Source organism: Haliotis rufescens, unplaced genomic scaffold (assembly GCF_023055435.1).
Source record: "Haliotis rufescens isolate VD_foot unplaced genomic scaffold, xgHalRufe1.0.p SCAF_23, whole genome shotgun sequence".
In the NCBI taxonomy this organism is placed as follows: Eukaryota; Metazoa; Mollusca; class Gastropoda; order Lepetellida; family Haliotidae; genus Haliotis; species Haliotis rufescens.
In genome coordinates, this window is record NW_025963924.1 from 3,745,263 (window position 1) to 3,760,484 (window position 15,222).

At 42.9% G+C, this 15,222-nt stretch overlaps 1 protein-coding gene across 1 annotated transcript in view; it reads left to right on the forward strand.

Moving 5' to 3' along the window:
- The window catches only part of LOC124116088 (tudor domain-containing protein 1-like), a 92,382-nt gene extending 77,395 nt beyond the window's left edge, over positions 1-14,987 (forward strand). The window contains exons 12-17 of the mRNA XM_048401670.1: positions 4,601-4,780; positions 5,360-5,411; positions 9,906-10,056; positions 11,979-12,136; positions 13,087-13,143; positions 14,424-14,987. Of these exons, the coding sequence (XP_048257627.1) occupies positions 4,601-4,780; positions 5,360-5,411; positions 9,906-10,056; positions 11,979-12,136; positions 13,087-13,143; positions 14,424-14,592 (767 nt within the window). The 3' untranslated portion in view covers positions 14,593-14,987. The remainder of the gene's footprint in view (positions 1-4,600; positions 4,781-5,359; positions 5,412-9,905; positions 10,057-11,978; positions 12,137-13,086; positions 13,144-14,423) is intronic.
- Positions 14,988-15,222: the final 235 nt, after the last annotated feature.

Genomic DNA, 15,222 nt, shown 5'->3' on the forward strand with positions numbered 1-15,222 from the left:
TCACAGCTCCAATAAAGGGGAAGAGGCTTTCAGGCTACGTTTTCCTTTATTGCATAAAATGCAATGTGAAAACACCAGAATTCAGTGACAGGGATTATTTTGTTTGAATGTGGGGTGGTGCGAGGAATTACCCGCTCGTGCGTGACTCTCTCCACTCTTTCGGAACAGAGCTAAAACACTATTCAAGATTCATCCTCCAAACTTGGTAGATGTATTAATCAGGGGATAAAGTGGGGCCATATGCTATTTTTAGAATGTTTCCATGGCAACAAGTTTGACTTGATTCTGTTCATAGTGGTGTGTTTGTCTGAACCATATCTCTGAATCTGATGGGTATTCTTACATGAAATTTTGCACACACAAAGACCAGGTTGTCAACTGGTGCCTTTTTGCTATTTTGGGATTTTTTTCATGTTTATATTTTTTCCTTTCCATTGCAGTAAGTTTGACATTAACTCACATTGGTGTGTACCTGACATAGAAATACAAAGTTCCAAGGGGGCGGTCGGGTAGCCTAGTGGTCAAAGCGTTCGCTCGTCGCGCCGAAGACCCGGGTTTGATTCCCGACATGGGTACAGTGTGTGAAGCCCATTCCTGGTGTCCACCGCCGTGATATTGTTGAAATATTGCTAAAAGCTGCGTAAAACCATACTCACTCACTCACAAAGTTCCAAATTGCTATTCCATGGTATATTGTTTTGATAGCTCAATCACTACTCTTGTATACAGACAGATTAGATAGAGATTCTCTCATCAAGTTGGACTTAAAGTAACCTTCAGATTTCGTCAATTTCCAGGAGAAAAATTCATAACATTCATCGACATTATTTAAATGTCCAAGTGATTGTGTTAAAATCTCACGTGCCCAAATCACCCTCTGAAACAAACCTTTTTGGGGACATGGCCAAAAGTTACCAAACGTTTTATTGACTGATACGTAGATTTTGTTGCAGTGTCTACTATATAACCTATCTTGTGATGCGTTCTATTTTTCACGGACTGTTGATTTTGTACGATTATCATGCTAAAATGGTAAACACGCGTGTTGCCGGAAATTGTACCAAGTCTACAATTACCAGATCCTGTAATGTTTGCTTTCATCAGATTCCGTATTATTTGTCTGTCCATGATGAAAGGATAAAGTTTTTGTTGGTAAAAGAACTCAACTAGCAGCCAGAGAAATTTTTCGCAATCATGCTACCAACAATGTGGCCCCAGCTCTGACTAGATAACAACATTGCATACAAATATGTGTAACCTTAGAGCTTGACATTGTAAATACTAATGTTACAAGTAATATTTAATAAGGATAAGAATTTATGGATGAACAACTTCTTTATTACAATTAAGAGCTAGGAGCGACGTTTCAGTGTAGGTTCTAACACCATTATCAAAGCAAGTGATATACAGGGTATGGTGGACAAGTATATATACAGGTAGGAGGCAATGTTTATACAGTAGAGTAGATGTCAGATGTAGTTATACTGGAGTGGAGAAGTCTGTTATGTACACACAAGGGTAGTAACGACAATCGTTGGTGAAGTCAGTGACATAAACAAAGGATGAAGCCAGTAATATAAACTACAGGATTATAGCTGATTGAGGTCAAATTGTTTGATAGGCATTACTTGGAAGTTGACGGGTGACAAGGTAGACACAATTTATGGATAACAGCTTCTTTAATACTGTAAAAAGCGATGTTTCGGTATAGATCCTTATACCGTTGTCAAGCAAGACTGAATGAGTGACATAGTACAGAATATATATAGTAGGCGGAGCATTAACAGTAGAGGTGATGAGTTGATGGTACGCCGCAGGTATGTAATAGCCTTGGTCACGGTTGATAGACGGGTAGAGTCTTTTGATGTTGATGGCTTCTTGTAGTTTTCTGATTTTGAAGTCTTTGAGGTTGGTGGTGAGGGCTTTGATTTTATCCCACTGAATGCTGTGGCTTTGGTTGTCACGAATGTGGTCTGAGAGAGCTGATTTAGAGTCATCTTTGGAGACTGAGCTTTGATGCTCTTTAATTCGGGTTTTGAGGGGCCTAGATGTTTCTCCTATGTTAGCTTGTCCACAATTGCACAGAATGTGGTACACTGCTCCTGATTGTTCCAGCTTGTGGCTCCAACCGTTAATCAACCGTGACCATGGCTATTACAAACCCCTGAGAGACGTGGTTCTTAGAGATTACTGTTTATTGTGTTTTTGTTTGGATTTCCCTCCAGTATTGTATCAATCTGTTGGAATTACGATGAGTACTGAACATGAAAATTGAATGGCAAGTGCAGACTCACTTTCTCCACCTTGGACCCTCATTATTCATGTTGTGATTGTTGTGGGCGAAGAAGTCAAGATCAACATGGTTCTCAATGCTCCCATCACACGGATAAATCCGTTACCATTTATGCAAGTGCCAGAAGCAAGATGTAGACGTAGACAAGCGTCTGAAGTCCACGGAACGCAGGCTCTCCCCTGCAACGAAACCTAAGAGGGACACCAAGCTGGTTGTCCCATGCCCCGTTTCTGGCACCAAACCACCAGCATTACCTGCACTGTCACTGGCTGAGGATAATGTCTCAGATAGCTTCCTTACGGCCAACGTCCCTACCATCCTTTGTTGGTTTGTTTGTTCTTTAACACCGCACTCACCAATATTCCAGCTACATGATGGCGGACTGTAAATAATCAAGTCTGGACCAGACAATCCAGTGATTGACATCATGAGCACGCAATTGGGATACAATGACATGCATCAACCAAATCAGCAAGCCTGACCACCTGATACCGTTATTCCCCTCTTACAAGCCTTTTATGGCAAGCAAAAGTTGCTGAAGACCTATTCTACCCCGGATCTTCATGGGTTCCCTACCATCCTGGTTCAATAACATTCTCCAGGGTGTCTATTCCTATGTACTCTCTGAGCCACTGTCTCCTTGATTCTCCTTGAACCACTGTGTCCTTGACTCTCCTTGAGCCACCATCTCCTTGACTCTCCTTGAAGCACTGTCTGCTTGACTCTCCTTGAACCACTGTCTGCTTGACTCTCTTAACCACTGTCTCCTTGACTCTCCTTGAACCACTGTCTCCTTGACTCTTTAAACCACTGTCTCCTTGACTCTCTGAACCACTGTCTGCTTGACTCTCCTTGACTCTCCTTGAACCACTGTCTGCTTGACTCTCCTTGAACCACTGTCTGCTTGACTCTCCTTGAACCACTGTCTGCTTGACTTTCCTTGAACCACTGTCCTTGACTCTCCTTGAACCACTGTCTGCTTGACTCTCCTTGAACCACTGTCTGCTTGACTCTCCTTGAACCACTGTCTGCTTGACTCTCTAAACCACTTTCTGCTTGACTCTACTTGAACCACTGTCTGCTTGACTCTCTAAACCACTGTCTCCTTGACTCTCCTTGAACCGCTGTCTCCTTGACTCTCCTTGAACCACTGTCTACTTTACTCACTAAACCACTGTCTGCTTGACTCTCCTTGAACCACTGTCTGCTTGACTCTCCTTGAACCTCTGTCTGCTTGACTCTCCTTGAACTGCTGTCTTCTTGACACTCCTTGAACCGCTGTCTCCTTGACTCTCCTTGAACTACTGTCTTCTTGACTCTCCTTGAACCACTGTCTGCTTGACTCTCCTTGAACCACTGTCTTCTTGACTCTCCTTGAACCACTGTCTCCTTGACTCTCTGAACCACTGTCTGCTTGACTCTCCGTGAACCACTGTCTGCTTGACTCTTCTTGAACCACTGTCTGCTTGACTCTCCTTGAACCACTGTCTGCTTGACTCTTCTTGAACCACTGTCACCTTGACTCTCTGAACCACTGTGTCCTTGACTCTCCTTGAACCACTGTCTGCTTGACTCTCTGAACCACTGTCTGCTTGACTCTCCTTGAACCACTTTGTCCTTCACTCTACTTGAACCACTGTGTCCTTGACTCTCCTTGAACCACTGTGTCCTTGACTCTCCTTGAACCACTGTCACCTTGACTCTCCTTGAACCACTGTCTCCTTGACTCTCCGTGAACCACTGTCTGCTTGACTCTCCTTGAACCACTGTCTCCTTGACTCTACCTGAACCACTGTCTCCTTGACTCTCCTTGAACCACTGTGTCCTTGACTCTCCTTGAACCACTGTGTCCTTGACTCTACTTGAACCACTGTGTCCTAGACTCTCCTTGAACCACTGTCTCCTTGACTCTACTTGAACCACTGTCTCCTTGACTCTACTTGAACCACTGTCACCTTGACTCTCTGAACCACTGTCTGCTTGACTCTCCTTGAACCACTGTGTCCTTAACTCTCCTTGAACCACTGTCTCCTTGACTCTACTTGAACCACTGTCACCTTGACTCTCTGAACCACTGTCTGCTTGACTCTCCTTGACTCTCCGTCTCCTTGACTCTCCATGAACCACTGTCTCCTTGACTCTCCTTGAACCACTGTCTGCTTGACTCTCCTTGAACCACTGTCTGCTTGACTCTCCTTGAACCACTGTCTGCTTGACTCTCTGTGAACCACTGTCTCCTTGACTCACTCCTTTACAAACTTGTTGACTACGTCTTGACTCCTACGACCAACTCTCTGCTTGTTCCAGGCATCACTCAGGACCAGGAGGCCGTGGTCGTCTTGGAGGAGGACCAGATAGAGCTGCTGCCAGACGAGGGGTCCATGGTTGCTGTGGAGGTCACCAGCATCCTCAGTCCACGTCACTTCTACCTCACACTTCCCTTTGGCAGCAAACCTATTGAACAGCTCAAAGAACAACCAAATGGAGGTGGGCTATGTCTTTAGAATTATAACAATTAAAATTTGCATAATTCTACCATCACTTTTAAAAATACTCAATTCAGATTGGTAGATCAGAGGTTTCAAATCACAATAACAACCCCGATTGAAGTCCACATCACCGTGGAAGCTAATATTTATGTAAAGACATTCTTTCTTAATCATTGTCAACTGATAGATAATTTAGTTTCAAATAAAAAATGTAACAAATGTAGTTGACAAAATGTTCGAGAGATTGTTTTGGAGATACCAGCGAGCGGGAAATGTTGATATTCCTGTACACCATATTTATTGACCTCAGACCTCCAATCTTATGAATGTTATAGTTATATGTGTGGTGTGCCATGCATGATACGCTTCATGTTTGTTTATTATGGCTTGCTGTCTGCTCAGGAAGTAGTCTTAATAGTGAAACCTCATGCTTCATGTTATTTCCAAAATTCATCATGTCTACAGGTCACATGACATAATATATCTATTACACAAACGTCTGGTCGAAATATTCAACGTGCTGTGTTTTGCATTGTAACATCGCTCATCTGTAACTGCCATGTCCTTTTGGCCACAGTTGATGATGAAGACTACGAGGAAACCTTGGAGGACCTCATCAGAAGCATGAAGTAAGTGCATCCTAGGAAACTCACTGGTGTGGTGACATGGTGTAGTGTTGTGAGGGACATAGTGTTGTGAGGGACATGATGTAGTGTAGTGTTGTGAGGGACATGGCCTAGTGTTGTGAGGGACATAGTGTTGTGTTGTGAGGGACAAATTGTAGTGTTGTGAGGGACATAGTGTAGTGTTGTGAGGGACTTAGTGTTGTGTTGTGAGGGACATAGTGTAGTGTTGTGAGGGACATAGTGTTGTGTTGTGAGGGACATAGTGTAGTGTTGTGTTGTGAGGGACATGTGTAGTGTAGTGTTGTGAGGGACATGGCCTAGTGTTGTGAGGGACATAGTGTTGTGTTGTGAGGGACAAATTGTAGTGTTGTGAGGGACATAGTGTAGTGTTGTGAGGGACTTAGTGTTGTGTTGTGAGGGACATAGTGTAGTGTTGTGAGGGACATAGTGTTGTGTTGTGAGGGACATAGTGTAGTGTTGTGAGGGACATAGTGTAGTGTTTTGAGGGACTTAGTGTTGTGTTGTGAGGGACATAGTGTAGTGTTGTGAGGGACATAGTGTTGTGTTGTGAGGGACATAGTGTTGTGTTGTGAGGGACATGGTGTAGTGTTGTGAGGGACATAGTGTAGTGTTGTGAGGGACTTAGTGTTGTGTTGTGAGGGACATAGTGTTGTGTTGTGAGGGACATAGTGTAGTGTTGTGAGGGACATAGTGTTGTGTTGTGAGGGACATGGTGTAGTGTTGTGAGGGACATGGTGTTGTGTTGTGAGGGACGTGGTGTAGTGTTGTGAGGGACATAGTGTAGTGTTGTGAGGGACTTAGTGTTGTGTTGTGAGGGACATAGTGTTGTGTTGTGAGGGACATGGTGTAGTGTTGTGAGGGACATAGTGTAGTGTTGTGAGGGACATGGTGTAGTGTTGTGAGGGACATGGTGTAGCCTTGCAAGGGACATGGTGTATTGTTGTGAGTGACATGGTGTAGCCTTGCAAGGGACATGGTGTAGTGTTGTGAGGGACATGGTGTTGTGTTGTGAGGGACATAGTTTAGTGTTGTGAGGTACATAGTGTTGTGTTGTGAGGGACATGTGTAATGTTGTGAGGGACATAGTGTAGTGTTGTGAGGGACATAGTGTTGTGTTGTGAGGGACATAGTGTTGTGTTGTGAGGGACATAGTGTTGTGTTGTGAGGGACATAGTGTAGTGTTGTGAGGGACATAGTGTTGTGTTTTGAGGGACATAGTGTAGTGTTGTGAGGGACATGGTGTAATGTTGTGAGGGACATAGTGTTGTGTTGTGAGGGACATGTGTAGTGTTGTGAGGGACATGGTGTTGTGTTGTGAGGGACGTGGTGTAGTGTTGTGAGGGACATAGTGTAGTGTTGTGAGGGACTTAGTGTTGTGTTGTGAGGGACATAGTGTTGTGTTGTGAGGGACATGGTGTAGTGTTGTGAGGGACATAGTGTAGTGTTGTGAGGGACATGGTGTAGTGTTGTGAGGGACATGGTGTAGCCTTGCAAGGGACATGGTGTAGTGTTGTGAGGGACATGGTGTTGTGTTGTGAGGGACATAGTTTAGTGTTGTGAGGTACATAGTGTTGTGTTGTGAGGGACATGTGTAATGTTGTGAGGGACATAGTGTTGTGTTGTGAGGGACATAGTGTAGTGTTGTGAGGGACATAGTGTTGTGTTGTGAGGGACATAGTGTAGTGTTGTGAGGGACATAGTGTAGTGTTTTGAGGGACTTAGTGTTGTGTTGTGAGGGACATAGTGTAGTGTTGTGAGGGACATAGTGTTGTGTTGTGAGGGACATAGTGTTGTGTTGTGAGGGACATGGTGTAGTGTTGTGAGGGACATAGTGTAGTGTTGTGAGGGACTTAGTGTTGTGTTGTGAGGGACATAGTGTTGTGTTGTGAGGGACATAGTGTAGTGTTGTGAGGGACATAGTGTTGTGTTGTGAGGGACATGGTGTAGTGTTGTGAGGGACATGGTGTTGTGTTGTGAGGGACGTGGTGTAGTGTTGTGAGGGACATAGTGTAGTGTTGTGAGGGACTTAGTGTTGTGTTGTGAGGGACATAGTGTTGTGTTGTGAGGGACATGGTGTAGTGTTGTGAGGGACATAGTGTAGTGTTGTGAGGGACATGGTGTAGTGTTGTGAGGGACATGGTGTAGCCTTGCAAGGGACATGGTGTATTGTTGTGAGTGACATGGTGTAGCCTTGCAAGGGACATGGTGTAGTGTTGTGAGGGACATGGTGTTGTGTTGTGAGGGACATAGTTTAGTGTTGTGAGGTACATAGTGTTGTGTTGTGAGGGACATGTGTAATGTTGTGAGGGACATAGTGTAGTGTTGTGAGGGACATAGTGTTGTGTTGTGAGGGACATAGTGTTGTGTTGTGAGGGACATAGTGTTGTGTTGTGAGGGACATAGTGTAGTGTTGTGAGGGACATAGTGTTGTGTTTTGAGGGACATAGTGTAGTGTTGTGAGGGACATGGTGTAATGTTGTGAGGGACATAGTGTTGTGTTGTGAGGGACATGTGTAATGTTGTGAGGGACATAGTGTTGTGTTGTGAGGGACATAGTGTAGTGTTGTGAGGGACATAGTGTAATGTTGTGAGGGACATAGTGTTGTGTTCTGAGGGACATGGTGTAATGTTGTGAGGGACATAGTGTAGTGTTGTGAGGGACATAGTGTTGTGTTTTGAGGGACATAATGTTGTGTTTTGAGGGACATAGTGTAGTGTTGTGAGGGACATAGTGTTGTGTTGTGAGGGACATGTGTTGTGTTGTAAGGGACATGGTGTAATGTTGTGAGGGACATAGTGTTGTGTTTTGAGGGACATAGTGTTGTGTTTTGAGGGACATAGTGTTGTGTTGTGAGGGACATAGTGTAGTGTTGTGAGGGACATAGTGTAGTGATTTGAGGGACATAGTGTTGTTTTGTGTTGTGAGGGACATAGTGTTGTGTTGTGAGGGACATAGTGTAGCCTTGTTGTTAGAGTATTTACTTGTGATGGAAAAGATCAGGGTTGGATTCCCGACAATTTGTGAAATTCGAGGTAAGGCAGATCCCCGATGTTTCAAATAATTTGTTCCATAAAAAATGGTGACATTTTTTTTTTTCCTCAGTGCTACCTCCAAAAAATGAAATGTTCACTGGATATGTGTTGTGAGAAAAAGAGTAAATTCTTTGGCACTTCCTTTTGCAAAAAATATATTATAAAAATAAAAAAAGCTCTCAGCCTTCCTCCTACCCCACTCTTTTCTCATGAAGCTGGAATATTGCTCAGTGCTGCGTTTAACAACAAACACACTGCTTGATATTGCTCACATACACCCTTCTCCCATACGGTAGCGAGCTTAGCCTCACCTCACCTCACCTCACCTCACCTCACCTCACCTCACCTCACCTCACCTCGCCTCGCCTGACCCCAACCCACCCTACCACACCTCACCACACCACACCTCACCTCACCTCACCTCACCTCACCTCACCACAACCCACCCCACCCCACCCCACCCCACCCTACCACAACTCACCACACCTCACCTCACCACACCCTACCACACCTCACCTCACCTCACCTCACCTCACCTCACCTCACCTCACCTCACCTCACCTCACCTCACCTCACCTCACCTCAGGTGTCATGTTGAACACTTAGATTCTTTGCATCAATCAGATTCTGTACCAGATGGCATTAAAGCATCAGGTCAGGTTAACTTTACGTCTCAGGTATGAAAGTCTGTGAGAAAGATGATATGACAGGACAATGAGCTTCTAAACTAAATAGAAATTTGTGATTCATGTATATCAGAGATATTGGTTTCTTATTGTCCCCCGCCAAAGCGCGAAGCGGGGGATATAGTATTCACGACAGTCCGTACGTCCGTCAGGCAAATCTGCTCTTGGAGTTGGAAAAGGGTGTTGCCGCGATATCTCAAGAACTAAACACTGGATTGTCTTCATATTTGGAACTATGGTGTTTATACAGACTCCGCAGACACCAGTTGGTTTTGGTGACCTTGACACCATTTTCAAGGTCACAGCAGGCAAATCTGCTTTTGGAGTTGGAAAACGGTGTTGCCACGATATCTCAAGAACTAATCGCTGGATTGTCTTCATTCTTTGGACTATGGTGTATATACAGACACTGCAGACACCAGTCGGTTTTGGTGACCTGACCTCATTTTCAAGGTCACAGCAGGCAAATCTGCTTTTGGAGTTGGAAAACGGTGTTGCCACAATATCTCAAGAACTAATCGCTGGATTGTCTTCATATTTGGTACTATGGTGTATATACAGGCGGGGCACATTTCGTCACTTTGTGACAAATACTTGTCACTATCACTATATTGATATTACAACTAAACACTTATCTGTCAATTTTGTACAATGGAGTGGATTAAACAAATTAATAACTCTTGACATCCCTACTTTGAAGTGTCCATTGATCACCATTTGAAGGAATGCACCCAAAATCATTTCTTTTATGATCCAGTGCCAACTACATGAACAAATCCTTCAGTGACCGAGACATCACGCTTCTGGCGCCAGGCCAGGCCGTTGCAGCCAAGTTTAACAATGGAGATGTGATCGGCTGGTACCGGGCGAAGGTCACCGACACCTCACCCGAAGATGAAAAAGTGGAGGTTTGTTCCTTTATTATTGCAAATAATTGTGCTACTAATTTTACTGTAAATCATGAAATTAATGAAAAACAGGTTTGCGGTGATGAGGTGACACATCTGAGGTTCACGTGTTTGTCCATTGACTGACTTCCATCATGAGCATGTTCACCTGAAAAGACAGTTGTTCCATTTTTTGCAATTATTTAGACTTTGAAGTTTGTATTTTGGCCATGGTCATAAATTGCATATTTTATGCATATTTGACTCCATATTCTTGCCAGACTGAGGATGCTTAAATAGGCATTATCATTCTTCACATGATGAGGGGCGGTCGGGTAGCCTAGTGGTTGAGGCGTTCGCTTGTCACGCCGAAGACCCGGGTTTGATTCCCGACAAGGGTACAATGTGTGAAGCCCATTTCTGGTGTCCCCCGCTGTGATATTGCTGGAATATTGCTAAAAGCGGCGTAAAACCATACTCACTCACTCACTCTTCACATGATGACGTCATAATTGGTGCCAATCAAGGATTTTAATATAAGTTTATTGTCCTCAAAATATTTATGCAGAAATATGTATTTGAATATCAATGCTGTCACCAACTTTGTAAAATGGCTGTCTTCGTTGAAATTTCTAAATCTGTCGAATACATATCCAGGTGAGCTACAGTGCTGTGGCACTTCATTTGTCTGAACTTCCTGGAGTCTATTGTCACATCAGTCGATGCACATAAATTACCTGACTAAGAGTCCAATAAACAATTTAACTGTGCTGGAGCTGGTGTTTCTGTGTCGGTACCATGTCAAGTTGGTTGACTCAAATTCATCAAATTTAATGACAAGCTTATCATTAAAGGCAAAACATTGCGAATGTAAACAGTGAAAATAGACAGTACAGAAACAGCTGACGTGGTGATGATCAATGAATTCATGACCATGCTTATGTATGTTGTGGAGCTTGGATCGCACGCCAAGCAGGAAGAGTTGATTTTTTGAGGAGAGTAAATGATTTTTTCAATAACTATTCTAATGGTTAAGGGCAACCTGATTCTTTCATATTACTGTGGTTAACAATAGTAACATGAAAGAATCATGTTCTTTAACTTATTTTGTGTAGTATATGTTATGGTATTCATTGTCCTTGCTGTTCGCTTTGTTTGTTGTTTAACGCAGCGCTCAACAATATTCCAGTCTGTAAATAATCAATCTGGACCAGACAATCCAGCGATTGATATCATGAGCGTCGATCCACACAATTGGGATATGACATGCATCTACCCAGTCAGTGAGCCTGACCACCCGATCCAATTCGTTGCCAATTTGTCGTGAGCGAGCTTTGATCTTTTAACAGTATTCCAGTTAAATCATGGTGTGTGGCTCAGAGTCAGTACACTGTGTTTCAGTGGGGTAACCATGGTAATCTGCAGCATGGTTTGCTATGAAGCCACCATTTGTCAGCCCAAGCATCTAGTACAAGCAGACACACACACACACACACACACACACACACACACACACCTCTATGCTCATTGCTATATAAGCACAATAATCATGACCGATAAACCCTATTCACCAACAGTATTCCAGTTAAATCGCGGCATGTGGCTCGGAGTCAGTACACTGTGTTTCAGTGGGGTATCCATGGTAATCTGCAGCATGGTTTGCTATGAAGCAACCATTTGTCAGCCCAAGCATTTAGTACAAGCAGACACACACACACACACACACACACACACACACACACACATGCACACACACACACACACACACACACACACACACACACACACACACACACACACACACACACACACACACACACCTCCATGCTCATTGCTATATAAGCACAATAATCATGACCGTTAAACCCTATTCACCTCACATTACCACGGAGATGAGGTTATCGGTGGAAGGAGTTGAAACTTTGGTGTTGGTGTTTGTGCAGGTGTTCTTCGTTGACTTTGGCCATACGGAGTGGGTGAGTGAACGCGACATCCAGACTCTGGAGGACCAGTACCTCCACCTCACCCCCCAGGCCGTCGAGTGCTTCCTGGTCGACACAGACCCAGAAGGACAGGAGGGACAGTGGACGGAGGAATCCAGGTGAGTCTGGATATTGTGAAGTGTTAATTACAGGTGTGTCAGTACATTGTGTAGTGTTAATTACAGGTTTGTCAGGACATTGTGTAGTGTTGAGTACAGGTTTGTCAGTACATTGTGTAGTGTTGAGTACAGGTGAGTCAGGACATTGTGTAGTGTTGAGTACAGGTGAGATAGGGGAACAGTACAGTTTTTTCCACTAATCATGTTGGTTCCCATATCCCACATGCTATAAGCAGTCCTTATGGATAGCAATGAATTCATATCAGTGACACAGAAAGGGTTGGTGCCCTGGTAGATGTGGGAGGAAACGTGTATAAACGTGTATGTGTATTGTGTTTTGCTTTAGCCAAGATGGTGGATGTTTCCGAGCAGGAACATATATAACGAACAACGTATATAATGAACTGATTTCTCCGGTCCCTTGTAGTTTGTTATATCCATGTTCTACTGTATGTGGAAAGGTTTAAGGAGTCAAGACTCCAAGGTGTAAAAAAGGAACTGTTTTCAGGCAGTGTAGAATAGACACAGGCTGGCTTCAGTGTTGTACATTGCCAAGCTGGGGTATATTTGTTTTTATCATTTAACTTAAGCATTTATCCATGACTACGCACGATCTATACGTAAGATTTCGACAAGTTGCTGATGTTAATGTTTAATGCAATTATTCCTTAATTTGGAAGCAAAAATGTGAAAATGATAAATAGAATTCATCACTCGTGTTTTTTAATATGGGAAATATCAACCTCGTCCCGTTAATCGGTATTTGCCTCACCAAAGGCTCGGCAAATACCGATTAACTAAGACTCGGTTGATATTAGCCATATTAAAAAACACTCGTGATGAATCCTCTATATTCTGATCTGTAGTACTGCCTACTGTATACTTGTCATAACAATCCCTTCAGCCTGTGTGACAGTAACTCCCAGCTGAGTTGTCATTTGTTGTTCCAGGACCTGTTTCCGTGACCTTGTTGATGGGAAGACATTGGTAGCCCTGATCAGGATGAAGTGAGTTTTCGTACTCGTCATGAGTTTTATCTGTAACATGTTGGTTTGAAGACATGTTAAGCTTGAACAGATAGCGGTAACGCATCTTGCTTCGCGGAGAAAAGGGAAAAGTATTACATGGCACGTGCTGTCCGAGCACGTGCAAAACGTGGAAAATCGGACTTACTTGAGTTAAGTTCACTTTGGTTTTGAGATGTCGTCGCGTTTGGATGTACATTCGTGACTTTTGTTTGATAGTTCAGCTTGTTAGGACGAACATTTGTCAGTTTGGTTTGACATGTCGTCGCAATAGGACGTACATTGAACAATTTCGTTTTATAGATCATCAAGATAGGACGGAGTAGAACGTGTTAGTTACGATAGGATGTCGCAATAGGACACAGCATGCTAGCCAAAATAGGGCTAAACTGATAGTTTGATAGCAACAGATTTTGAGAATCATATTTAGTTAATTTTGTCACATTAACATTTTTTCATCTTTTTTTAAGAAGAGATTCATGTTTAGTTTCCCGAATTTATTATCTGAATTATTTCATCATATCAAGATAGTCACGTTTATTTCCCCGCATACAACAGTGAGGGAATTCATCATTGTTAATAGTAAATATTCCACTGTGCAACACATGTAATCAAAAAACTATGCCACAATCCATCATGGGTTCGGGTCCCATGTTTGCCTTCATCATCGTCCTTCACCATCCCCATGGTCACGCGTTTCATCCAAAGTGTAAATGCCAACAAGCTGCGCCACTTTTGGCTTCCCTCCGCCAGCTGTTAATAACTAAGTATATTTTCAAAGTGATGTTAAATCCCACACGTTCACCCATTAATAACATTCATTTTTTGCTCAGCTGGATGAAAGTCATGTGAGCTTTTGTCGTAGCGTGTTGTCCATCGACCTCCATCTGTCTGATGTCAACGTTTTTGGTTCTCGACATATCGTTTGAAACTGCGAGTGTTGATTGATAACTTTAAGCCCCACATAGAAAGAATTGCGTATAGAGTGAAATCTTTTGTTGTGAACGGTACATGATGTCACAGAGGTATATCCACAAAAACTTGAGTCAACTGAGCTATTTGTTTCGTTATGCCAAGTCAGTAATTTAAGAAGGGGTCTGCGGCCTTGGAAAAATTGACAAACTTCAAGATGGCGCATGAATCAGTAACTTTGTATGAACGATTCCTACAAATACTAAGAGAATCTGGTGGAATAATATTAATGATTCATAATTCAGGTGAGCTACACAGCCTTGGTGTTCTATTGTTGGGATTTTTTCCAGATCGTGGAGTGGCTGTCTACACGTGGATCTGTACGACACTACAGGGAACATCGACATCAACATCGCAGAGGAGCTAGTGAAAGCTAAACATGCTCAGCGACCTCTTGTTGAACTGCCAGTCAAAGTTCAACCCCGAGGAAACTCACCCATCACTTTTGTGCCTGGTTAACAACAGGTGAAGGGCAAGGAGTGATCTCCATCAGCATTAAGTTTCACTTGATGGTTTAAAAAATTCAGTGTACATGGTTGAAAAGAATTTCCTGGTTAGTACTGCTACCAGTGAAAAAACAAACATGTTTTGGCAAGATACTAAAAGATTTTTTTATAATTTTTTTTATATATATAAGAAAACAGAATCAGCAAAAACAAAATATTGTCAAAAAAATATTTTTATGATCAGGTTTTGATTTGGTCGGTCTCATAAACTACCGTATTCTACATAATAAGCACCCCGCTCTAATAAGCGCCAACGGCGATATTTGCCAATATATTGGCTTGTGAACAATCCCAATTAGCACCCCTTCTTGTACACAAGACTTATTTATTCGTGTATAATACGTATGTTATATGCATCCTTAATTGTGGGAACTTAGATCCTGGAAAAATATACCTGTCGTATATAAACATTTCAGGCTGTCAGCATAAACCATGAAATTTATGATCTTTTAATCCTCTTGTTTTTCACCAAAATAATATTCTAATAAGATCTCCCTTTTTCTAATTTTGAGAGCGCCCTGGGCGCTTATTATGTCAAATACGGTAATTATAAACATATATAAGGCCTAAGTAGCGAAACAAA